The sequence below is a fragment of the Marmota monax genome, unplaced genomic scaffold, assembly GCF_021218885.2.
Source record: "Marmota monax isolate L192 unplaced genomic scaffold, Marmota_monax_Labrador192_F-V1.1 WCK01_AAM20220418_F8-fsc00055, whole genome shotgun sequence".
In the NCBI taxonomy this organism is placed as follows: domain Eukaryota; kingdom Metazoa; phylum Chordata; class Mammalia; order Rodentia; family Sciuridae; genus Marmota; species Marmota monax.
The window spans coordinates 11,154,042-11,181,272 of NW_026695205.1; the positions used below are offsets into that span (position 1 = coordinate 11,154,042).

The window sequence follows — 27,231 nt, forward strand, 5'->3', positions numbered from 1 at the left end:
AGCGGAAGTGCGCTCTCCGGTGTCGAGGCGGTGTCCGGCTCGGTGGTCGCTCCGGGCACCCGTCGCTTCTCCTGCCGGCTCCGGGGCGCATCCCGCGGCGGCGGGGCGCCGGGCGAGCGCCATGAGCACCATGTTCGCCGACACGCTGCTCATCGTCTTCATCTCCGTGTGCACCGCCCTGCTGGCCGAGGGTGAGGCCGGGACCCGCGGCGGCGGCGGCGGGATCCTCCGGCCTGCGGTGCCCGCGCTCGCCCCTGACGGACCCGCGGCCCTGGGCTCGGGTGTGGGAGCAGTCACTCAGGCGAGGGTGAGGCGCAGAGCGTGGGGGCCCCGCCCGGGCAGGCGCCGGGGCCTCCGGTGGCTCGTGGGTCAGGTGTCGCTTTTGACTTTCAGGCATCACCTGGGTCCTGGTGTACCGGACCGACAAGTACAAGAGGCTGAAGGCCGAAGTGGAGAAACAGAGCAAAAAACGTGAGTGCGCAGGGACGGCGGACGGGAGTTCGGGAGCCACGTTCCCAGGGTGTCGGGGGCCCGGCCGAGCGACGGCTTCGTAGGACACGAAAATAACGCAGCTTGAGTTGAAGTCTGTTTATGAGCCTGCACAATGAAACGTGGGCCGCGGTAGTGAGAGCTAGGGAAGGGGCCCACTTCTGTGGGCACTGCGAAAGGCCCCTGATGCAGATGACCCTGCAGGCCCTCGTGGATAGAGAATGAGGCGGGGGAAGGAAATTCCAGGTAAAGAAATATGGGAATTTTAATGTGTTAGGTATGTTTGAAGAATAGCAGGCCATTGTGACTAGTGTGGAGGTAAGTGATGTCTTCAGGATAAGCCAAGTTTTCAGGTGGGTGAGAAGGTTGAAGAAGTGTTTGAGGAAGAGATTGAAGTTTGTCTTCTCTGAAATCAAACAGGAATTCAGCATGACACAGCTGAGAATGTGATGAGAATGGTTTCTTATAGGCACAATTTGGCCTTCGATATTTTTTTCTTATTTCATTTGAGCAGCTGGCAGTGTTACTCAATGGGACACTGTTTGCCTGGCCTACACATGCTCAAGTGCTGAATCTGATCCCCAGCACTGTAGGCAAAAAAAAAAAAAAAAAAGATACCTTTGCTTATTTGATCAACATTATAAAAAAGGAGATTAAGTCTCAGAAAGCTAATGATATACTCAGAGAGAGCAACCAAAAGATGTAGAGACCAGGCCAGGTGTGGTGGTGCACGGCTGAAGGAGGATCTCCAGTTCAAAGCTAGCAAGAGGGAGCCGCTAAGCAATTCAGTGAGACCCTATCTCTAAATAAAATACCAAAAAAAAAATAGGGCTGGGGATATGGCTCAGTGGTGCAGTTCCTTTGAGTTCCATCCCACCCCTCCCCACAAAAAAACCCAAAAAGAATTAGAGACCAAACTCAGCACATACTCCTCCCCATCCTGCCCTGGAGGTGTGATTCCATTGCTGAAGGCCTCCTCTGGTTTCAATCCCAATGCCTTGGGGAGGGCAATTGAAGGAGGAGGATCTCATTTCTAGGCTAGCCTGAGCAATTTAGTGATACCTTGTCTCAAAAAAAAAAAAAAAAAAAAAAGAGGATGTAGCTCAATGGTGGAACACTTCTGGGTTCAGTCCCCAGTAGCATACACATAAAGACAAAAGACAGTCAAAATGGAAATGACCAGCTGGGTGTGATGGCATGCTTCTGTAATCCCAGCTACTTAGGAGGTTGAGGCAGGAGGATTGCATATTCAAGGCCAGTCTGGGAAACTGGGGGAGCCTTTCTCAAAATTAAAAAAAAAAAAAAAAAAAAATAGGGCTGGTGTTCAGTGCTGGAGTGCCCCTTAGTTATTTGTGGTACTGGGAATTGAACCCTGATATCCTCTACCACAGAGCAACATCCTCAGCCTTTTTATTTTTATATATTTTGAGGCAGGGTCTTGCTAAGTTGCTGAGGCTGGACTGGAGCTTGCAATCCTCCTACATTAGCTATCTTCAGAGTCATGAGATTATGGATGTGTGCCACCATGCCTGGCTAAGTCTTAATATAATATTTTATCAGTATTTGGTTATTGGTACTTATTATTATTGTTATTGTTATTATTATTATTAGCTCTACTACTAAGTTACAACCCCAGCCAGCTATTGCTTTATTCTTAGGATGTGGTTTCTGTGTTCTCTGTTGGCAGTTTCAGGAACAGGCTGGTTAACTTAATCATGACCATGGTCAAAGTCTGACTTTTTTAATAAGCTTCTTTGATTGACTCAGCTGTGAGAAAGCTGCCTTTGTTTTTTAAATATAATGCATAATTAGTTTTTACTGTTTTTCTCTGGTGTTCACAGTGGAAAAGAAGAAGGAAACCATAACAGAGTCAGCTGGTCGACAACAAAAAAAGAAAATAGGTGAGGTATTAATCTAAATAAAATTTAAAGATGGGAAAAAATTAATTTTTAGATGAAAATATATTAAGGTTTTTGATGGTATGCAAGGCCCTGGGTTTGATCCTTAGCACTGAAAAAATAAAATAAAGAAAATAAAAATGGCTAGAGATGTAGCTCAGTGGTAGAGCACCCCTGGGTGGTTCAATTCCAGTACCCCATCCTCACACACCCAAAATATGATTATCAAAGAGCTTTACCCATGTCGCCTTGTTTCTCAGAAATAGTGAATTACTGCTGTCCACTTTGTTTTGACTGAGAACTCCTTTCTTTTGGTTCATCACCATTATAGCCCTCTTTCCTTCAAAAACTATTTTAAAAAGGTGTGCGTGTGTGTGTGTGTGTATTTACATACATATAAATTTAAGCAAGTGAAAGTTTGAAAGCCAGTACTCTTTTCTGCTCTCACAGGACTTTGTCCCAAGATTTTCTGATTTAATGCCTTAAAGAAGGTATTCAACTGACCTAACTGGTCATTTATGCCACAGTTTATAGGAGAGCTTATAGATGGACTGCCTTTTGAGTTAGTGATGGCATGACAGGGATTGTGCGTTGGGGTTCTCCAGAAAGAACCAGTTGTATATATGTACAGATATTGAGATGGAATTTATTGGAAGAATTAGGTCACATGATCATGGATTTTGGTAGGTCTTCCCGTAGGCCATCTGCAAGCTGGAGAACCAGGGAAGCAGGTGGCGTGACTCAGTGCAAGTCCGAAGGCCTAAGAACTAGGGAAGCGGATGGTGTGACTCTTGATCTGAGGCCAGAGGTCTGAGAACCCAGGGGGCCACTGATGCAAGTCCTAGCATCCAAAGGCCAGAGAACTTAGAGTTGTGATATCCAAAGGCAGGAGAAAATGGGTGTCCTCCACTCCAGAAAAGAATGAATTTGTCTTTCCTCTGCCTTTGTGTTCTGTCCAGACCCTCAGCCCCTATGAATGGTCTCCACCTGCATTAGGTGGAATGTATCTTCCTTACTCAGTACATTGATTCAAATAACCATCTTTTCTGGAAAACTTTCACAGATCTCTCCAGATGACTTTGTTAGCTACCTGCATCCCTCAATCCAGTCAGGTTGATACCTAGAATTTACCAGCATGGGTTATGAATTTTCTTACGGCTGACTTTTCAGCAGGAGCTATAGCTGGAGACTTATCTTCAGAATGGGCTAAGAAAGGAAGGGCAGGCACTCAAGCGTGACTGAGTGAGGTGTACATCTTTTCCTTAGTGGCATGGAAATATGGGAAGATGCTTCTTAACTTTAACATATTTTGAACCCTGAATTTATATATTCTCTGTAGGCTTTTCTCTATGCTATTTTGATTGGTTGGAGGTTAATTCATTTTGTGGTCAGAATGGGTGCTGTCATTGCTACTAATTTATTCCAATGAATACAAGAAATGTAGCATTTTACAATTTTAAACTTTGCTTTTTGTTTTTTTTTTTCCTTTCTTGGTACTGGGGATGATCCCACGGGGGCTTATCCCCTGAGCAACATTCTCAGCCCTTTTTTATTTTGAGACAGGGTCTTGCTAAGTTCCCTAGGGCATTGCTGTCTTGCTGAGGCTGGCTTTGAATTTGTGATCCTCCAGAGTTGCTGGGATTACAGGCATGCACCACCATGCCTGGCTAATCTTCCCTTTTGTCATTTTGGATAATAAATAACTCTAGAATATAAATGTATCTTCTGCATATTTCCAGATTTTTTTCTTCATGAAATATGTTGACATTTTGTAGAGATTTTATTCCAAAAATTCATTGGTAAGAAGGTGCATAGAATTCTTCCCAAAAGGAATAGTTTTTCCTTTGGAAAATACTTGTTGCTTGTATTACATCCTGGGGTTCTTTCTAGGTCACATAGGTCCAGAATAATTCACATGGGACAAGTGAACACTAAATGACAACACTGTTTATCTCCAACACCCAGCATCTTTAAATCCTAGATTTTCAAAGGGAGGCACAGAGGTTTTGGATGTACATTTATTTCACCCTAATAGCTGAAAGAGATGGGAAGTGCAGCTATCTTGGATGACTTCGGCTCCCAGTACTGAGTTGTCTTTTTGCCTTAGGAGCAAAGTCCGTTATCTGTGGGTTCTTCAGCAACCCACCAGGATGCGAATGATATGAGATTAAGACCATCCTTACTTATTGAACAAGAGACAACTTTTTGAGAGAATTTATGCTAGTTAACTGATATTAACTAGCAGCTAAGTTAAATCAGAGCCATGGAGTCAGTCAACAAGAAGCTGTACATTTCGAGTAGAATGACTGCAAAACTGTTCTCATAATTAGATGAATCATTATGCTCAAATGTCCAATTCCTGCTGAGAAACAAATTTAGTATCATTTCAAACTAAGTTGTTACACTTGTAGGAAAGTCACATTATTAAATAGCTGTAAGTGTAACTTATAAGTGTATAAGTTTTTCCTCTGAGGAAACAAGCTCTTGCAGGGAAAATGGAACATTTTTAAAAGAAGATCTTTAAGCATATAGCTTATTAGAACTTGGATTGTTCTCATAAAAACCATGTATTATATAGTAATTATATTGACATAATAGTCTTCATCAGTGTGTTTAACTTTGTAACATAAAGATTATTCATTTTTAGGAATAGTAGTTTGTTTTTGTAATATTGGTAATTAAAAACATCATTGGACATGAAATAACATAAAAATTTATTTAAGCCAGGCTCAGTGGCAATACCTGTAATCCTGGTGACTTAAGAGCCTGAGGCAGGAAGTTTGCAAGTTCAAAGCCCACCTCAGCAACTTAATAAGACCCCGTCTCAAAATAAAAAGGGGTGGGGATATAGCTGAGTGGTAGAGCGTCCCTGGTTAAAAGAGAGTGTAGGTATTGAGGGAGAGAGAGAATATGAGATGTGTTAAATGAGTTAGGAGGGGAGAACAGGTAAAATGGAAAGAATTTAGGCATTCTCCTAGTAGTCTGTTAAAGGTATCATCGGTTTCTGGTTATCGAGGGGAGGGAGGTTTATAAAGCTTACTGGCTGTGGGGACATTAATAAGAGTATTGTTTATAACTTGAGGAATGCTTGAAATTTTTTCCCTGTGGAGAACATTTCTTTAGGTTGTATTTGTTTTTCCTTAATGAGCATTTTGTGGATTTCTGAAGACCGATGTTACGTAGGATTTTTAACATTAACTTCTTTGTTTTTACAACTTAATGTTCTGTGGTATTCTTTAAATTTTGTTTTATGCTTTTTGAGGCATGTTAAGCATTTCCTACCAACAGGTTTTTCAGATAGAATTTTGCATGTGTAATACCTCCCTGTGAAGTATATATTTTTCATTTATTGTATCTTCATTCTGTCTTCCATTTTATTTAGAGACTGGGTTTTGCTGAGTTGCTTAGGGCCTTGCTCAGTTGCTGAGTCTGGCTTTGAACTCCCAATTCTCCTGCCTCAGCCTCCTGGGATTATAGGCATGCACCACCATGCCCACTTAGAACATACACTCTTTTTTAAAAGAAATTTAGAAAGGGGAAAAAATATAAGAGATGAGGAGTTAACATTTGAAACTCCTAAGTACACTCCTTACGGTGCACTTACGATTAACTGATTGGCAGTTCCCACTGGTGTGGTTTAAGAGTGTATATTAATTTACAGTCAGTACATTTATTGCCAGAGGAGATTTTTTTAAATTAAAAATATTATTTAAACATTTTTAATTAGTACATTATCATTCTTATAATTTTGACGTGTTCATAAATGAGTATAATAGTTTGTTCAATTTCAATTCCCCACATTTTTGTTTAAATCTCAATCTTCTGTTGTTCTACTGACAGCAGCAATGATACTGAAGGAGACTGCTTCCATAATCACCAGTGACAAGTTATGTAGCAGCTGTTCTGTGCTCAGCACTGTATGTATTAACATCACATTAATTCTTTTCAGAGAGGCAAGAAGAGAAACTGAAGAATAACAACAGAGATCTGTCGATGGTAAGGGTGACGAATCACACAGCATGTCTTAGCAGCAGGATGATCTGCATCCATGGCATTGCTCTGACTTCTCAGAAATGGCTCACCTGTGAGACCATGGATAGGAATCACATGGTTCCTGGGTAGCTTTTAAGGACTGTCTTAGGGTTGTAATTTGTTTCTTGCTCGGTTTTCCTCTTATACTTTGAAAGAAATTAGCTTATTTTCTTTTTCTTATGTTATTGTTAAATCTTGTGGTGGGTTTGTAATTCCGCTGTAGGAGTTGGAATATTATTGATGGTTTTATTATTTTGTTTTTGTTTTTTGGTACTGTGGATTGAACTCAGGGGCACTTTACCACTGAGCCACATCCTCAGCTTTTTTTATTTTTTATTTTGAAACTGGGTCACTAAGTTTCATAGGTTCTCACTCATTTCCTGAGACTTCCCTCAAACTTGTGATCCTCCGGCCTCTGCCTCCCTGGTTGCTGGGATTATAGGTGTGCTCCACCATGTTTTTTAAGCCCTTTTTGTTTTGAGTGTGAGACATTCCATATAGTACAAAGAAAGTGATTTTTTTACCCATTTACTCACTATTTCTAGACAGCAGATTTTGTTTAATAGTGTTGTCCTAAAACAAGGATAGGTTGATTATGTGACCTAACTTTTCTACTTAACTCTTGTATACTTAGCATAGGACATCTGAACTGTGCTCCAGTTTTCTCTTACAGAGATACCTTTACTGTACTTATTTATTTTCCAGAAAATTTTTAAGTTAGAAGAGAATATTTTAAAAAGTAGCTTTCCTTACCTGATGACAGTTATTACATATTCGTCATAGCCAATGAAACGGTAAGAGATGAGATGCAAAATGTCAATATATTACGGAGTATGGTGGTGCATACCTGTAATCTTGGCTACTCTGGAGTTTGAGGGAGGAGGATCACAAGGTTGAGGTCCACCTTTGGCAACTTAGTGATACCTTGTATCAAAATAAAAGTTATAAAGGGCTGGGGGTAGAGCACTAGCCTCTAGGACATGTAAGGTCCTGGGTTCAGTTCCCAGTACTGGGGGTAGGGGGCAATACAGTAACAATTCCGAAAGAATCTCTGATGATCTTATATCTTTATAATCTGTGGACTGTGTAATTAAGAAAGAATTGGGTTGCAAATAACAGTGCCTAACAGTGGCCTAGAACCCATGATGGTCTCTTTTCTGCTGAGTGGGTTGGAGGTTGGTAGTCCTGGGCCAGAGGAACATCTCAGCACTGCTTTCAGATCCTCAGGTCCTCGGCCAAAGGCCACCTGATGGTCTGAAGGCTGCTTTGCCTTGGGACATCATGGTCTTCATGCTAGGCAAGAAGAGTGGATAGAAGGCCTTGAGGAATGCCTAGGAGTTTGCCCTACAAATGCCCAGTCAGCACGAGTACTTACATTGCTAATGGCCAGAATTACTTGGCAAGGTTGCAAAGGAACGGAACTGGGGTAGAAAGTGGGTTAGTTAACAGACAGCTTTGCTGTGGAGAGCTTTTTAAAAATGACAGGAAACCTGAACTTTGAGGTATGCTTGAGCGGTGGTTTTCTTCAGTATGAAGTTATGATTTGGTTTCTTTATAGGTTCGAATGAAATCCATGTTTGCAATTGGCTTTTGTTTTACTGCCCTGATGGGAATGTTCAATTCCATGTGAGTATCCTTTTGTATGATTTTGCCTAGTAACTGTTATTCTGTTTATATATATACGTGGATATAAACTTTTTGATAATGTTTGATTTTGATATAATTTCATACTTGTTAAGTCACAGGAATAATGTATCTCCTACCCTAATTCATAGTTATTAGTATTTTGCCACGTTTTTTTTTTTTTAGTCATACATGAACTTTTTTTATATTATTATTATTAATATTTATTTTTTATGGTTCAGTGGTAGAGGATGTGTGATGGACCCAACACAATGCTTTTATGTTTTTTTTATGTGGTGCTGAAGATCGAACTCAGGTCTCGCCCGCGCTAGGCGAGCGCTCCACTGCTGAGCCACAATCCCAGCCTCATATCTGTTATCTTTTTCTCTTCTATATGTACTAATGCTTAGAGTGTTACTCTTTCTTCATATTTGACAGTATATTGTACACTTCTTGTTCCTTTACCCATAACTACTTTAGTGTTTATTTTCTAAGAACATACTCTCTCTCTCTCTCTCTCTCTCTCTCTCTTAATATTTATTTTTTAGGTATAGGTAGACACAATATCTTTATTTTCATGTGGTGCTGGGGATTGAACCCAGGGCCTCACGCATGTAGGCGAGTGCTTTACCTCTGAGCCACAACCCCAGCCCAAGAAGAACATTTGCTTATTTAACCTCAAAGCAAGAGCAGAATCAAGAGAACTTAATTTTGATAGAATACAATTACGCAATAGCTTTCATCCTCTGAACATTGAGATGTTTTATTTACAAGGTAAAAACTTGGGCATTATGTGTTCTCTAAAAGCCCCAAGTAGGTTCCGTCTGTTTTTAAATTGGCTGTTAGTATGCTACCGCAGACTGAAGGTAGTCACACGAAGACGTTTTGACTCTTAAAGTAGAATCTTAACAACTATAATCTGTTTAACCATGAGGTCAGTTACTGTTACCTAAAATAATACATAGCAGACCTGAGTAACTGTTGAATGGCTTTTGACAGAAGTTAGGAAAACATCTTTTTTTTTTTTTCCTTCTCTCTCTCTCTCTCTCTCTCTAACCACCCTTCGTGGTATTGGGGATTTTATTCAGGAATGTTCTGTCTCTGGGCTTACATCCCCAACCTTTTTTAAAATATGTTTTTAGTAGTTTTTTAAATATGTTTTTAGTAGTACATGGACACAGTACATTTATTTATTTTTATGTGGTGCTGAGGATCAAACCCAGGGCCTCACACATCCTCTACCACTGAACCACAACCCCAGCCCCCTGACCCCCTTTTTTTTTTTTTAAGAATTTTATTTTGGGCTGGGGACATAGCTCAGTTGGTAGAGTGCTTTCCTTGCACAAGGCCCTGCTTCAATCTCCAGCACCACCAAAAAAAAAAAAAAATCAAAATGGGGTCTCCCTGAGTTGCCCAAATGGGCCTTGAACTTATCCTTCCTCAACCTCCCAAGTAATGGGGTTACAGGTGTGCACCGCTGTGCCCAGCTCTTTTTCAAAGCATACCTGAACTGTACCCTGTGCTTTAGAATTTCCCTTACTTTCTTTTCCTTCTCTTCCTCTAATTTTTCTTCCCTTGCTTCTTTTCTGTCCCTCTCCCTTGCCTCCTCCCCAAGCATATCTTTCCTCTTCCTGCCTGTAAAGTGCACATTGTCATAGGCACTATGTGAGGTATCAGAATATAAGATGAGACCCCTGCCCTCAGAATCAAAATCTTTACAGGAGGAAAAGACAGAGTAAGGAAAAATGAATATATTAATGTTGGGGGTTGTTATGAAATATGTAAGTGGTTGAAAAAAGTAAGTGATTGTTTTATCTAGGTACAGAATTTAGAGAATGTGTCCAAAATGGTTTTAACATAAAATTTGCACTAACTAATCATTAGAATTATATACCTTTAGAGCTGGAAGGGATCTTCAGAAGATTAAATGACAGGGTCTTGCGATGTTAATTTTAATTAGGGTCTTGCTAAATTGCTGAGGCTGACCTTGATCACCAGTGTGTGGGTGTGGGTGTGGGTGTGCGTGCGCGCATGCGCTAGAATTTGAACCCAGGAGTGCTCTACCACTGAGCCATGTCTCCAATCCTTTTTATTTTTTATTTGAGAAACAGTCATGCCAAGTTGCCCAGGCTGGCCTTGGATTTGTGATCCTCCTTCCTTGGGCTCCTCAGTTGCTGGAATTATAGGCTGGTGTCACTGTGCCCAACTGGCCATCTCAATTTTGATTAGGGATTAAGTAGTGTCTTATTTATTTATTATTTCAAGTACTAGGGATCGAACCCAGGGATGCTGTATGACTGAGCTACATCCCCAGCCTTTTTTATTTTGAGAATAGGTTGCCAGGCTAGTTTCTAGCTTGTGATCTCCTTCCTCAGCCTCCTGAGTCGCTGGGATTATAAGCATTAACCACCATGCCTGACCTTAAGTGTGATTCTTAACAGACTTAATCATATAATTAATACTCACCAAATATTTTTATGAGTAAGGTATTAGGCCTTAGACCAAATGCCTAATTATTTGTGCTGTTAATTGTACTTGATAAAATGTTAAATGCTTTAAATTTTGTGGCACAGGTTTTCCAAGCTATAGAAGTCAAAGAATCAAATGGAGTTATCAGGCCTTTTGAAAAAGATGACTGTTGGCAAGCATGAAGGTTATTTGTTGTTGGGGTTTTTTTGTTTGTTTGTTTGGTTGGGTTTTTTTTGGTTTTGGTTTTGGTTTAGTTTTTTGTTATCAGAGATTGAACCCAGGGGTTCTTAATCACTGAGCCACATCCCCAGCCCCTTTTTATATTTTATTCAGAGAGAGGGTCTCGCTGAGTTACTTAGGACCTCGCTGAGTTGCTGAGGCTGGCTTTGAACTCACAATCCTCCTGCCTCAGCCTCCTGAGCCACTGGGATTATGGGCATGTGCCACCACTCCTGGATTCTTCGTTAACTTTTTTTTGTTAACTTTCTTGTTCAGAGCCCTGGGAAACAATAGCCTTTTATTTTCTTGTTTTATTTTTCAATGCCAGTGAAGGTTTATACAATCTCAGTGTTTAACTATATATTTTAATGCTGTTTTCATGTTTTTGTTCTGAACTTTCTGCACTGTGCATTATTAGAAAAATATAGTATTGTTTCTTGGATTATCAGCACCTGGAATTTAGAAGACTGTCTCCATTTTTATAAACTAGCATATGAAATTTAAATTATGCATTTTTTATTATATAGAACAAGTCATTTAAACTTTTTAATATAATTTCTCTGGATTTAAAAAAATATTTTTTAGTTGTAGATGGACACAATAACTTTATTTTTTTCTATGTTGTGCTGAGTATTGAACCCAGTGCCTCACACGTGTGAGGCAAGTGCTCTACTCCTGAGCTACAGCTCCATACCAGTTTCTCTGATTTTAAACTCTCAGTTATCTCCTTGTTGTGGATTAGATATGTAATCTCTTAGTATCCCTTTTTAGTCTTAAAATTTGTTGATAGCTGGCAGATTCTTTAGAAAAAAGCCCCAGGTTGTACAAGAAGAACCAGTTGCTGGGAGGCAGCAGAGGTGCTGGATTGGCTTTTATTTCCGTTTGACTTCTCCTGAGTCATTTCCATAAAGCTGACATCATAGAACTTTAGATTATCGAACACATACCTTCTCCCCAGTTCAGAAATCCTTCAGTCAGATTTCCTTTCCAGTGAGAAGCTTGATGTTTTCTGAGATAGCTCATACTTGTATTGAGTAGTTTTAGGGTTTGGAAGTTATTACTTTTACTAAGACAAAATGTGTTTCCCTGTAGAGGCCCTGTCTCCAAATTCAGAGTGGGGAAGGAAATCATCTACCTGTCTATCATTCTTGTTTCTCACCCTTGCTGTCTTCTTTATTAGGCTACGTACCACTTTCTTCAATATGCATCTAATCCCCTAGAAAACTTAATGCATTAAAATTTGCCGGGTGTGCTGGTACACCGCTGTGATCCCACTGGTTTGGGAGGCTGAGACAGGAGGATCATGAGTTCAAAGCCAGCCTCAGCAACAGCAAGGTGCTAAGCAACTCAGTGAGACCCTGTCTCTAAATAAAATTTAAAATAGGGCTGGGGATGTAGCTCCGTGGTTGAGTGCCCCTGAGGTAATTCCCCAGTAACCGCCCCCCCCCCAAAAAAAAAAGTAAGAATTTTTGGAATTTATTTTCATGTTTGTTGTCCTACAGAGTAGTTGAATATCTTCAAGAACATAAAACATCTTAGTTACAATTTCAGGTTGAATATAACAAAGAATAAAATGACCATAGAAGCTGAATGTGTTGGGTGTGTATGTTAATGACAAAAGGAATTGATGTCTTCTGTATGTCACCTTGCTTAGTAGTCCACCTCTGCAGGGTGAGGGTGGCACACCTGGAGCAGCATGCTGGTTACATCATGCACTCACAAGGTCGAGGTGTTTTATTTTGAAATATTTTTTTTAGTTGTGGCTGGACACAATATCTTTATTTATTTATTTTTATGTGGTGCTGAGGATCGAACCCAGTATCTCACACATGCGAGGCAGGCACTCTACCGCCAGCCCCAGTCCAAGGTTGGGGTGTTTGTACTGCAGACTTCTTGTGAAAAAGTGAGACTCTCCTCCTGGAAACACTATTACTTTTGTTTTGCTTTTCTGAGGTTAATAGGTTTACGCTTGAGCCTTGCAGTTTAATACACAGAGTGAGGGAGCTGGAAGTGCAGTAAGTAAGTGGACAATTAAACACACGTAAGATTCCCACTTTAGTCTATTTTATGTTCTTTGGAGTACATTGTACAAGTCTTTTAATACTTGATTTAAATATTTAAATTTTTTTTCCCCCCACCAAAGAAAAAGATGGATTACTTCTTCCTTTTCCCCCCATGGAGACTATCCAAATACTAAGTGTTTTTCTTTTTTTTCTTTCTTTTTTTTTGTAATACTGGGGATGAAATCAAGGACCTTGCACATGCTAGGCAAGCACTGCACCACTCAGCTGTAAGCGCACCCCTTTGAATTCTTACATTGAGACACAGTCTTGCAAAGTTGCCCAGGCTGTCCGTGAGCTTGGGACCCTCCTGCCTCAGCTGCCTGATTTGCTGGAATTACAGGCTTATACCACTGCACCTAGCTAACATTTCTTTGTTTCTAATGTATTGAACATTTATTGCTATAACTTTCACAAAACAAAAGCTTTTTAGGATCCTCAGTAGTTCGTGAATACATAAATTATTAATCCATGTATCAAAAGATTGAGAACCACTGGTATTAGGAGATTGATGAGATTCATTTAGGCTCTTCTTTATGTATTGCTGTACTTCAAGCTCCTGTCTCTTTTAAGCACATCACCTTTCTTTTTCAGAGATCAAGAGATTTAAAGTTCTATTTCTGTCCCAAAGTCTTCTCTGAAAGTAAAAAGCTTGTTAGTCTTCCAAAAATAACAATTCTTTGTTTTCCTTTCCAGATTTGATGGTAGAGTGGTGGCAAAGCTCCCCTTCACCCCTCTTTCTTACATCCAAGGGCTGTCTCATCGGAACCTGCTGGGAGATGACACCACAGACTGCTCCTTCATCTTCCTGTACATCCTGTGCACCATGTCAATCCGACAAGTGAGTGGTCACAGCCATGTTCCACGCGTGTCCTTTGTCACCCTCACACCATGGTTAGCTTCCACCTATAGACTACTGGAAATGCTTATCTGCTGGTGCTGAGGTCTTTCGGCTGCTCATCCTGAAGCTATAACTCTGGATCACCGATCCTTAGGAAGGAGTGGTAGTTACCACACCAAGCATGGTTTCCATTCCCTATTCTTGCAGTGGGGAAAGAGAAAGGGGCCAGCTCCCCCTGTCCCTGTAATACCAGAGGCACTCCCTTGACACTGGCGATGATCCCTGTGACCCACCTTCACAGCCCAGTCACTTCTCATCAGGCTCCACCTCACACTACTGGGATCAAGTTTCCAACTTGAACTTTGGGAGACACACTCAGGCCATAGAACCAGGATATTCATCTACAAGCAGGTTCTTTTCATTTGCAGTTAAACTTTAACCACTTTAGAGACAAGTCATTCAGAAGAGCAGATGATTCAGGCATCACTGTAACCCAAACTCCTTGTGAGTTGGTTCCGGGCAGGGAGAACTGATCCCTATCATTGCTGAAGATGATTCTAGCCTTTACTCTATGGCAGGAATTGCTGATGCTGAAAATAGATGGGTAAATAGCAATTGTCTGTACCCTGCGGACTCACATCCTAGGTGGGGAAACAGACCCAGAAATTATATCAGAGTGGTTGGCGTGTGTGTGTGTGTGTGTGTGTGTGTACGTATGTTTATACACGCATGCACACACAAAATACTGCAAGATTTAAAAACATAGTACGGGAGCATCATGACCACAGAGACAAATTTTCTGGAACCAAGAGTCTCTGCAAGAGGACCACTCGAGGTGTGTCCATAAGGCTGGGTGGGCTTTTTCAGTTTTATTCGCATTCTTGGCAAAGGCTGCAGTGTGAGAGAACGCACAAAGGCATGAGGGGTGTGGGGTGGCAGGCTCTGAGTCCTCTGAGTGGGTACAGGAGGAACGTGGCTTTAATCTGCCTCACAGCACAACATTGATTTCCTGTTTTTTAATTTTGTTTTTGTTTTGTAGTTGTATCTGGATAGCATGCCTTTATTTTATTTGTCTACTTTTATGTGGTGCTAAGGATTCAGCCAAGTGCCTCACATGTGCTAGGCAAGCGCTGTACCACTGAGCTACACAGCCCCAACCCATTTTTGTGTTTTATTTAGAGACAGAGTCTCACTGAGTTGCCTAAAGCCTCACTAAATTGCTGAGGCTGGCTTTGAACTCGTGATCCTCCTGCCTCAGCCTTCAGAGCTGCTGTGATGACAGATATGTGCCACCATGTCCAGCTGTTTTGCGTTTCTTGTAGTGCAGGTCTGTTGGTGACACATTCTACTAATCTTCATTTATCTGAAAGTACCTTGTCTGTATTATTTTTCCCCCGTTTTTTACTGGTACATTATAGGTTTGTCGTTACAGGTTCATACTCACACACATGACAGCGTCTTTCCTTTTTTTGGCACTGGGGACTGAATCCAGCCAGGAGCACTAAACCACTGAGCCACATTCTCAGCCCTTTTTTTTTTTCCCCTCCATTTTTTAAAATTGAAACAGGGTCTTGCTAAGTTGCTGAAGCTGGCCTTGAACTTGTGACCTTCTTGCCTCAGCCTCCAGAGTCTCTGGGTCGCTCATGCATGGCTTAGGCATAGCTATTTATCTGATTTTAAAATGTAGTCTGCTAATTTCAACATTTGAAATTTGGACTCTGTTGCCTATTTTCAGTGTGAGTCGTGTTTTCCTGTTTCTTGATGTGTCTAATGGTTTTGGATTGTGCCTTGGATAGTGCGTGTGGTGGTAACAGAGACTCTGGATTACTTTATTTTTTATAAGAATGTCATTTTTTGTTTGAGCAGGCAGTTAACTTAGTCCTTATTTATCTCTATCCTTTCTGGCTGTTACAACAAAACACTATAAACCAGATTGCTCACACACACTAGTACTTTGTTTTGGAATGTGAGAATTCAAGATCAAGGCAGTGGCAGCTTCAGTGTCTGGCACGGCCTCCTCGCTGCATCCTGCACGGTGGAAGGGATGAGGCAGCTCCTGGGTGAGGCGGAGCCCTCCTGCAGAGCCACCCCCAGGGTCTCACTGTCTAATACCTCTGAATTGTGGGGAGGCAGACATTTAGGCACTATTGTCTCCTGTGTGGTAGGGGACAGTGGTGATCTTTAAGTTAGTCGTATTAGACAGCTGGGCAGCTGGGAGTTGTGTCACATATATTTACTTCAAGTCAGGCAGAGATTTGAGCAGTTTATATGGGAAATTTGGATTCCCCTTATCAAAGGCCCAATAGTTTTCCAAGGCTCGTCCCCATAATTTTTAGTTGCTGTGGTTACCCTAACCCTGCCCTTTGCTTCTTTAAACTAGTTAAGGCACTTTCATTCTTTTAGACACGCAATGAGGTACCACCTGAGTCCTGCCTCCATTATGAGCTTTTTAAAAAAAAATGAAGGCAAACCTCTCATTTTCTTGCACTAACCTAAATTTCAGAACATTCTTCTTGACTGATCAAAGAAAGGGCTTAAACAAGAGATCTGGGTGCATTTTCATTGGAAAGATGGGAAACGGAGGGAGGAGATAGGAGAGAAAGATTATCCTGACCCCAGCAAAAAAGACCTTCATTATTAAGGGGCCCTTTTTTCAGTTAGAACAGAAAATATTCAGCATTACAGAGGAGCCTGGTGAGGGTTTGACTGTAATCCCAGGACTGGGGAACTGAAACAGGAGGATCACAAATTTAAAGCCAATCTCAGCAATTTAGTGAGATGCTGTCTCAAAATAAAAAGGGCTGGGGTGTGGCTGGGATGTGAACCCCTTGGTTCAATCCCTGGTATAAAAGGAAAAATAAATTATAAAGGAAGTGGTGTCGCTCCAGAGCAGATTTGATGCACTTGTCCTTAATTCAGAGGTTTTTTTTTTTTTTTTTTTAATATTTATTTTTTAGTTGTAGTTGGACACAATACTTTATTTCACTTATTTATTTTTATGTGGTGCTGAGGATCAAACCCAGGGTGTGAGGTGAGTGCTCTACTGCTGAGCCACAACCCAGCCCACTTCATTCAGAATTTTCATTTCCACTTTGCAAGATGTTTGTTGAAGTCTGTACTGTGATTTGTGATGTCATTAGACACATTCTAGAATGTAGTGGCTCCTTGAAGGTGCTTGGTGGTAGGGAGGGAAAGACCAAAAAAAGGACCCATCTGAGGCCTTCAAGTCCCCAACTTTATTTTGTTTTCTGTATTGGATTGGATTTTATTTAAAGATGAAGTCTTTCTGTGGCTTAAAGGGTCTGAAAGCTATTGATGTAGTCAGTCTCCTTTTTTTTAGGGTAATGGAGTAAAAAATATTACTTAAGCCTCTGAATAGTTTGTCAGTACTGGAACCCAAGTTTTTTGACTCCTGTCCATTATTATTTGTCGTGCCCCTATAAGTCTGCTTTTTCAGTACTTGATCTTTACATCGTTCTCCCAAGTGATCTATCCAGATGTATCGTAAGAGCCCTGGGAATATTGGAAGGGGTATTTGAAGTGATTGCATTTTGTACCAGGCTTTGCTAATCCAGTAAAGGTTAGATTATGGTGGTTAATGAGATGTCGTGATAGATTGGAGGTGAGGGCCGGTTGCCAGGTGCTGGAATTACTGACATTGAACCAAGGGTTGCCATCACTGTGATTTTAGCCAAATGATGAAGAGTGGAATTGAGCAGAATGTGCTTATTGTCAGTAATCGGAGTCTTCCGGAAATACGCCAGCAGTGCGTCACCTTACCTTGATTCCAGTTCTTGCCCTTTGCAGAGAGAGGAACGTACTTCCTGTAGTGGTATTACTTCTCTCAGTTTCCTGCCAGTGGAAGACATGATTTTGGGAAAATGTTTCATCTTTGTTTTTCCCTTTTGTTACCCTATTGTGCAGGACTGGGCAGGCATTCAAAATGATTGTTTTGTGTTTTTTCCGAAGCCTGATGATATCTTCCTATATTTTGCATTTGTATTTTTTTCCCCATGGTATCTTCATTATATATTAAAACTCAGGTCTTTTAACCGCCCCTCCCCCCTCCTTTTTTTGTGTGCTGAGGTTTAGGGCACTTCACACTCACAGCCCTTTTTATTTTATGTATTTATATGTGGTGCTGAGAATTGAACCCAGTGCCTTACACATGCTAGGCAAGTACTCTACCACTGAGCCACTGCCCCTGCCCTACTCTTTGCTTTTTTGAGAAGGGCTTTGCAAAGTTGCCCAGGCTGGTCTTGAATTTGTGATCCTCCGGTCCTCCTCTTGAGTTGCTGGGGGTTACAGGCATGCACCGACATGCCTGGCTACAAAATGTGTGCTTCTAAACTAAACCTTGCTCTTAGAAAGGCCTGAAAAATTGGTCTCAAGGATACCTGAGGGACTGTAGGAAAGCAGGTCACAGTGTGCTGCTCAGTGAGTTCTGGCGGTTGATGTCTTTTTGTCCTTATTGCATGCAGAGGTTATAACAACCATCCTTTTTGGTTCATAACCCAAGTTTGGGTGTTCACGCCATCATGTGTGATGTGCCTCCCTCTAAATCTTGTTATGTCGTCACACTGCCCATCTGACCTGGGGAAAGGGTCATTAAAGTACTCCAATGAGTTGTCAGAGGACGTACATGCTGGGACAGTACCTGGCACAGTGTCATGCTCAGTCACTGTGGGCCCTTACTGTTACTGCTTCATCTTTGCGCTGTGACCTTCACTTTGAGGTAGCGGCCCAGAAATATTTTTGTTTAATGCAACTACTATTTGTATATTTGAGTACTCTTTATATGCATTTTATATAATTATTTTTAAGGGTAGTTTTGGGTTCATATAAATTCAGCAGAAGGTACAGAAGAGATTTCTTATATATCCTTGTTGTCTACAAATGCCCTGCCTCTTCTACTGTTAGTATCCCCAGCAGAGTGGCACGTTTGTTAAAATTGATGAATGCACATTGATACGTCTTTTTAACCCCAAATCCATAGTTTACATCAGGGCTTATTATTATTATTATTAGTAGTAGTAGTAGTATTTGTAGTAGTAGTAGTAGTATTGGGTATTATTTTGGTATTCACTGACCTGGAGGCAGGAGAAAACTTACCTTGATCCCAAGGTTGCTATACCACTGAGCCACATCCCCAGCCCTATATAGTTTCTATTTTGAGACAGGGTTTTGCTGTGTTGCCTAGGGCCTTGCTGAATTGCTGAGGCTGGCTTTGAACTTGCAGTTCTCCTGCTTTAGCCTCCTAAGCTGCTGGAATTAAGGGCGTTGTGCCTCTGCTCCTGGCCAGGATTTATTCTTGATGTTGAACATTCTGGAAGTTTTGACTTACATGCATTTTTTTTTTTTTTGGCATGGTTATGACATAGCATTTCTTTTTTATATGGATATACATATAAGAAGAAAGAGCACAAACATTTGTTCACTCAGTGATGTTGGTGTTTTTCTGTGCTCATGCATAGTCTTAATAATTGTGATTTTTTTTCCACAGAGCTGCTGCTAGGATAAGAATCTGTTACAGGGGTGGTTTAATAGAGGTAGACTCTGCTCTAAGTTCTGTGTCAGCGCCTTCCTGACTTGTAACCTCTGACTGCCTCAGCTTTTCACCTCAAAGGCAGGGGTACTCAGAACTGTGACCTCGGCCTTAGAAGTTGAGACACTTAAAGATGCGTGGAAGTGTAGGCTGTTACTACCGCTGTGGAGAGCTCCTGCCCGCTAGGCGTCCTGCCAGGCCAGTTAGTTCCTGCAGGTGCTTTAGAGGAAGAGATTTCACTGACCTGGAGGCAGGAGAAAACTTACCTAAGGAAAAATGGCTAGAAGACCTTGGTTTCATTTATAAGTCTATAGGAGTGTAAACACTTTATTTAGAATCTGACTCCGGATAAGGTTGCATGCAAGTAAATGTATAATATTTGTATCTAAATGCAAATACTGAATAATGGAACTGTGGTGCAGCTAACTGACAGTTCTGCAGGATCCTGTGACAGGAGCGCCAAGGAAGAAGCATGTGGCTGCCAGGGTCCCGCCAGCCCTTCTCTGAGTGCTGGGGTCTTACCTCACACTTGTCCCTGCTACTGCCCAAGCTGTCCCCATCTGGAGCAGTGGCTCAACTCAAATCATTATATGCTCTGAATCAGTGTCTTGTTTCTCCAAAGTGTTTTTTATTTATTTTCCTTTAAGTTGCTGACTTTAAATCCTAGAAACCTGTGCTTTATGGGCATCAGAGATTTTTGAGCTGACTTTTCATCTCTGAAATGTTAAGGACTCATTTAATTGACCCTTTTGTCTGCAGAATAACTGAGCAAGGCTCCCTTGTATATTTTGTCTAGACTGTATGTGTTTATCATCAAGTATTCTGTAATGTCTTACTTCAAAAAATTTTTTTTAATTTGCAGTACTGCACATTGAACTCAGTGGCTCTCTACACCCCTAGCCATTTTTAAAATTTTATTTTTAGACAGTCATGCTCAGCTGCCCACATGGCCTTGAACTTTTTTTTAATCCTCCTGCCTCACCCTCCTGGGTAGCTGGATTATTTGCTTTTCTTGCTGCTTTGTGCAGTGATCTCTTTAGAGATGGGCATGAAGGAAATATTTTTATTATGTAAAGGTAGTACAAATTCAGACTATTCTGTGGCTTGTAGTCTGATTTACTAATGATGGATTTATCTTCTTACCCTGTTTTCAAATTTCTCCTCTAATATGAGCCATTATATTGTGAAATACCTGTGTTGAAATATTTTATGGTAAATATAATTCAAATAAGTTCTTAAAGCTGTGATCTTTATATTAAAATATTTCATTATATTCTGACAGTATAAATACACACACTTTACTCTGCTACACAACCTGTAAGGTCATCATTGATCCTAACAACCAATTGAAGGAGTGTGTCCTTCCAGAGCAGCTTAGTTCTCAGTGCCCTGTGTCCAGTGGGGGCTGTGACTGCTTATGTCAATCTGGAGCTCTCTGGTATCCTGTGTCCATTGCGGGCTGTGATAGGTGAATGAGTGGTTCAGGGCGTGCAGACTCCGTGCCGTAGGTGGCGTTTGTTGTGAAGACCAGGACTTAATTTACACAGAGAGCACCAAGCAAGAGAGGGCAAGAACCAAAGCACCTGGGTTGCAACTTACTCTCCTTAGAATTTAGCTTTGTCATTGTGGCCAGCTGTCACCCCTTGTCAACCTTCAGTTTTCTCCATGTGAACTGAAGGCACTGAGTGGGAATAATTGGATGAATCCCAGTCTTTTTCTAAAATGCCTATGAACTTTCAGCAGCTGGCCTCTACTTCACCTCTGCACATTCGTACACCCTGTCCGTTCCCTCTTTGAAGCAGGGTCTGCTCACCAGTGCTCTTCAGTACACCTTTACGCCCTTTACCTGTTGAGTCATCACCTTTCGAAAGTCCACTTTGTTTACCCAAGACCTGTTTATGCTGATTTTACTTATTATATTTACGTAATATAATTAAATGTTATATTATTCAGTGAAATCAGAGTAAAAAATTATTTAATGGGAGCTAAAATAAATTTTGAAAAATTGAATAAAGATGAGTTTCTAAATATATATTTTGCATTAGATATAGGTGAGATAAAGAAAGAGGGCAGGGAGTATTAAAAATCTATGAAGATTCTGGACTCCAGATTGCTCTTCCAATCTCTGAAGTTCTTTCACCACTTTAAATAAATTGAAACTGAAAATTGTAGACAGTGCAATAATGACTACATCTAGCCAGAACTCCCATGCTCACAGAAAAGGCCTTGTGACAAAAAATGATTTAATTATGCGCTTTAGATGCCTCATGTTCAAAATAAAAGATTATCTGGAGGCTGGGAGTGTCGCTCAGTAATGGAGCACTTGCTGGCATGTGCTTTAAGGCTGCAAACAAAAAAAGATCATCTCTTTTTAAGATTCTCCACTTGAAACAGCAGCTGCTGTGGTTGGGAGACCAAGGTTCATCAGGTAAAGAGGTCTTTGCTGTTCCATGATGTTTTAAAAATAACAGTGATGCGCTGGGTTGTGGCTCAGTGGTAGAGCGCTTATCTAGCATGTGTGAGGCACTGGGTTTGATCCTTAGCACCACATAAAAATAAATAAAATAAAGGTATTGTGTCATGTACAACTAAAAAAAAAAAAAAAACTGGTCATCTTATCAAAGGTCTTAACAGCCAGCCCTTCAGCTGGTGTGAATCCTGTCTACCTGAGGTCTACATGGGGCACTTCTCTACCACCAAAGTAAACCCATTCCCACTGTGTTTTCTTCACAGAACATCCAGAAGATTCTCGGCCTTGCCCCGTCACGCGCTGCCACCAAGCAGGCTGGTGGATTTCTTGGCCCTCCACCTCCTTCTGGGAAGTTCTCCTGATCTCCAGCAGGACCTTTACTTCTTGGCATTCTTTGTACACTCTCAGATCAGACTGGCAACTGTTTTGCAGCATGAGTGATGGCGGCCTTGGTACTGGGGCCACCTTTAGTCTGGCCTCTTCTTGGCTTTCTGCTATGGTAAGCAGGAGAGTGGCATCAGTGAGAGGGCAGTGCTTCTGCTCACAGAGAGCTTTTTTTTTTTTTTTTAATTAAGTGAATTAACTAGTTAAGTTCAGGTGTTTTTTCTGTAATTAAAAGTAAATGTTATCTTTCTGTTTCCATTTTCATGAGCATTTCCTGTGGGAGTGCCATGTTCCGTGATGGCTGGCTCTCCAGAGCATGGAGACTGACTAAGTCTTGTATTTTGTAAAGCCAAAACTGTCGTCATCAATAAAGAGGCCAGATTTTTAGCTCTCCTATCTACAAGGAAAGATGGTGCGTTTTGTTCTTGCGCATCCTGAGACCAACAAGAGTTCAAATGTGTTTTCATATGCTGTTTTACCTCCCTTAACCTCTGGTAATCTACCTGGAGAGCTGTTGGGGTAGGAATTGGAAAGCAGAAATGGAAAGTGTGACTCTTGAGAGCTGAAAAGCGAGGTCCCCCGTACCTCCCTGCGTCCACTTCACATCTGGCTTCATGTGAGGGCATCTCTGTCTTACCTGCAGCCATGGTTGTGGTCACACATGGCTGATCTTCAGAGTTTCCTTCTAGTCACAGTGACCTTCACTGCTTGCCCTGCTTCTTCCTAAGGGGGACGGGTGCCTATGCCATGGTCCTTTTCCCAGTCCTGCCTAGAGTGGTAACCCTGTCCAAACACTGACACACTTAGTCTCCATAGAAGTGGGTTTCATGTCAGTGGGGAAAAGTGGTGACCGTTACACCAACAGCAGACTCTCACTAGCAGCCGTGAAGTCCAGAAGGCAGTGGAGTAAAAACCTTCGAAGTGCTGAGGAAGATCAGTATCAACTTGGAACTTTATGCACAGCTAAACCATAAGATTGGGAGCAAACTAAAGACATCCTGAGATGTAAAATCCATGATGCACGAGTTATTAAAGAGCATATTTCGGAGACAAAACAGAAGACCACTTGGGGGAAAGTATGGGAGACTAGAAACCATGGTCAGAGAAATTGCTTAAGTATGCAGATAGGCACATTCCGTGGATTATTAAGGATTATCTCAAGATAATACCCATTCTTACTCATCTGACAGATGAAGCTAGAAGCAAGAGAGGTTGTACAGCTTGCTCAGTGTCACACAGCTGTGCAGTGGCAGAGTCGGCCATCTGACTCTGGTCTCAGAGCCTCTCCACAGGTCCTCCCTGGCCTCCTTAGTGGAAAGAACTTAGTAGACAAAAGTTGGCCTTTGTTTTTTGTTAGTTTGTTCATTTGCGGTTGAACCCAGAGGTGATTACCACTGAGCCACATCCTCAGCGCCTTTCAAATTTCATATTGAGGGGGGTCTGCTCGAGTTGCCCAGGCTGCCCTTAACTTGTGGCCCTCCACCTCAGCCTCCAGAGAGCTGGTGTTACAGGCATGCACCGCCATGCCTGGCTTGTCTTCCTTAATCTGTCTTCTCAAAATGGTCAACATGGGTGAGAACACAGCAGGAGCTTAAGAAAAGCAGAAATCTCTGAGGTCACTGCCCTCAGAGGGATGTTGGTAACATGACTTTCTGGGGTCTTCTCCCCCATCATCGTGGACTGCTCCAAGAAGAATGATAATTGAAAGAATCATGAGCAAAGTTCACAATAAGAATGGCAACGAAGAGGGAATAAAGTTTAGAGGGAGAAGGAGCCCTCCTCAGGATTCTGCCCTCATCTTGGTGCAGTGGGACCATGGCCACCTAGCCATTCCCACCGAGTCTTTGGTGCCAGTTCCTTCAGGGCAGGTGAATTTTGGTTCTCCTGTTTCTATGGTAAAGAGTAAATACAGGAGAGGGAAAAGCAGAGATAACGTACTTTCACCAATTGAGCCCAGCACATACACCCCCAGCCTCTTTTAAGTTTTGTGTTGAGACAGGTCTCCCTGAGTTGCCCAGCTGTCCTCGAACTTGTGATCATACTCGTCAGCCTCCACAGTTGCTGGGATTACAGGTATGCACCAGCATGTTCACCCCGTTCTTGAAAAAGCACTGCAGGCTGAGATGTGGCTCAGTGGCAGGTCGCTTTCCTAGGGTGCCCAGCCACACCAAAGAACAACACCACAACCAGCACTGCAGCAAGGATGCATTACAGAGGAGAGAGAGCTGTTGAGTCACAGGATGTGGGTTCACTGTGGACTCCGTGTTTTAAGATGACTTGTCCTGAAAAAATTTCCAGCCCAGTTATTTGATGCTTCTCGATCTGGAGCATCACTTTTAAGACAACACTGCGATCCCGGGAGGTTCCAACATCTCCCAGAATCCACCATCTGGCAGATGTCCTGTGTAAGACAGATTGTGCCTTTTCTAGGAAAAAAGAACCCAGCAGTTAGCTGCATTGCACTTGCACTGTGACATACTGTGTGATGAACTTGAAAATGCCACCAACGCAGGTCAGCCTGGTGTACTGACAGACTGCGTTTCAGAGCTGAGCAAGGGTAAGAAGTGGAAAGCTGTGGTGCGCAGGAGCCAGATGCCTGTGAGCAACTAGGCTCTCTTCCAGCAGGCTTCCCTTCCAATAGTGCAGGGACTTCAAACGACATGGGGTCGAAGAGCAAATGGGTCCCCTACATCTAAAGCAAAAGCAGCCTGTTACTTACTAGTAGGTGGTGTGTGTGTGTGTGAGAGAGAGAGAGAGAGAGAGAAATGTGAGCATGCACTAATTATTTAAAAGAAGAGTAAGATTTAGAACTCCTGGCACAGCACGCCTGGGACTAGTAGATTTTTAAATAAAATATATTTCAGTACTGTCAAAGGTACCATACTTTTTTAAAAAAAAAAATTGAAGTTAGTCTTTGTTTTATCCTTGCATTGAGTTTTTTTTTTTTAATTTTTTTTTGAAAAGGAAGAAATCTAAAAATTCATTGAAGTTAAATATATACATGGGCTAGGACGTGGCTCAGTGGTAGAGTGCTTGCCTAGCATGCTTAAGTTCCCGAGTTCACTTCCCAGCACCTAAAACAAAAGAACATGTGCATGCTCCCACGAGTACACCCAGGAAGAAGACGACAAGGAAAATTTCAACTCCTGATCAATTTAGTGTCACCTGTAATCTCGTCTGCTTCTAACCCTTAAAAAATTAGAAGCAAATCTCAGATGTCATAATTTTTGTGTAAATATTTCAGGGCTTTTCAAAGTATGCATAATCTCATAATTGTTTTTTTACACCTAAATTGACAATTCCTTGATATCATGAGTTGTCTACAGGTTGGCAAGGTTTTTACGGTTCTGGAAACGGGAGCCAAATGACAGTTAGCTGATGTGCTGCTTCTACCATCTGCTGTGGTGGTTCATGGTCTAGAGGGGAGTCTCCCGGAGGGCTTCTTAAGGCACAGGCTGGGTGGCCCTGCGGGAGCTGCCAGCTCTATAAGCCGCCAGTGGGGAGCGTTGCGCCCTGTTAACCAGGGCTTGGGTCCACTCCCACAGCGCTCCCCACCACCTCTGTGCCACCAACAGTCTACTGTTGAAAGTGGGGTGCCACCTTATGTGTTTCCCTCCCTGGGATCCTGCTGACTATATCCTCTTCTGTGACCTGTTTGTCCCTTCCTATAAGGTCTGCAGCTTTTAATCCATTAATTAGGGAATAAAAGTTGTAACTCTGTTCCTTTATTTGTTAGATAAAATGCTTATACAGATAGAAATCTCTAATCACTATTGGGGAAAAGTGAAGTTTTTCATTTGTTTTTTATGCTGGTTTTTTTTTTTTTTTTTTTTTAAAAATATACCCAGGGCCTTGTACATGCAAGGCAAGCACTCTACCAACTGAGCTATATCCCCAGCCCTAAAAGTGAAGTTTTTAAGAAAGGCAGAACAAAGGCGCTATTCTTCATGCCTGTAGAATAATGCGTGGTTCAGTGACCTCCAGTGGTGAAATGGTGAACAGTTAAAGCACCCGTGTCATTAACAGTCCACAAATTTAAAATACTTGAAGTCCTTTTCTTTGGAGGTTGGAGTGAACCCAGGAGCACTCTACCACTGGGTACATCCCCAGCCCATTTTGTTTTGAGACAGGGCCTTGCTAAGTGGCTGAGATCACAGATGGACACAACCTGGGCCTGGCTTGACTTTAATCCTCTGAAGTGGTCACTCCTGGTCATGCTCAGATTGTTCCATTTGTGGCCAGTGAAGGCTTCCTCTATTTGGTTCCTGAGTCTTTGCATCACCCAAGTGTCAGCCGCATCCTCACTGGGCGCTGTTACAAGGTAGCCCAGGCTTATCTTGTGCGTTTCCTGCCTCACTTGAAAGCAACAGTTTCTCCAAGGAAGACTGTCTCCTTGTTTCTGGAAAATGGTCTTTGGAGAATTGCAACCAGAGCACTAGGGATGCCTATTGAGACGGGTCTAGGAGGTTTCTATGGGGACTAAGATACTACTGTGGTGGCTTTAAGATAAAATACTCCATGAGTTCATACTGGTAATCAGGGCTGCATGGTTTTTACTTTTTTTTTGGTTTGTATTTGCCTTACCAAATCAATGCTAAGAATACCAGTTTTTAGCACCAAGAATGATATAATTAGGATATCACATAATCACTCGTTTAATTTTCTTTTTCATTTTCAGAGATTACTTCTTAATTTCCTTTATATACTGTTTTAATGAGCTTCCAGGCTAGTGTGCAGAAACATTTCAGCTACGTAGAGATGGGCACTGACCCATTCCTCATGCACTTTCATGGGTGCGGCCTCGTTCATGAGCCCCACGCTGTGGGGCAAGATGGACAGGTACAGACATTGCCTGGGTGTGATCTCATTTTAACCTGGTGGTGGGGTGGCAGGACACCGCTGTAGAGACATAGCCTCTTACTCCTCCCACACTTGCTGGCCAAAGAGAGAAGACCCAGCATGTGGCAGGGTCCCCAACAGACCCCTTGGGACCTCTCACCCGTTTCCCCGCAGTCACCTCCCAGGTGGCCTCCTGCACTCGGGTCTCAGCAGCCCCATCTCTCACCCTGCATGGTGATGGTTTGGGTAGAAATGTTTGTTGCTCTTCTGGGGAAAGTTGCTGGTGGCTCCCGTGGCCTTGAACTCAGTGTCTTAGCCCCAGGGTCATCCAGTGTGCGCCTCTAGCCCCCCCATCCCCCTAC

At 42.1% G+C, this 27,231-nt stretch overlaps 1 protein-coding gene and 1 non-coding gene across 2 annotated transcripts; both read left to right on the plus strand.

The window, feature by feature from the left end:
* Nucleotides 1-4: 4 nt before the first annotated feature.
* Tmco1 (transmembrane and coiled-coil domains 1) lies at nt 5-22,426 on the plus strand. Its single transcript, XM_046430118.2, has 7 exons — nt 5-191; nt 394-471; nt 2,331-2,390; nt 6,337-6,383; nt 7,978-8,045; nt 13,487-13,631; nt 21,910-22,426. The coding sequence occupies exons 1-7, from the start codon at nt 122-124 to the stop codon at nt 22,006-22,008; spliced, it is 567 nt and encodes a 188-aa protein (XP_046286074.1). The 5' UTR covers nt 5-121; the 3' UTR covers nt 22,009-22,426.
* Nucleotides 18,127-18,225, plus strand: LOC124083567 (small nucleolar RNA U13). The gene has a single exon (XR_006848810.1). It is a non-coding gene; the product is annotated as a small nucleolar RNA U13 (small nucleolar RNA).
* Nucleotides 22,427-27,231: the final 4,805 nt, after the last annotated feature.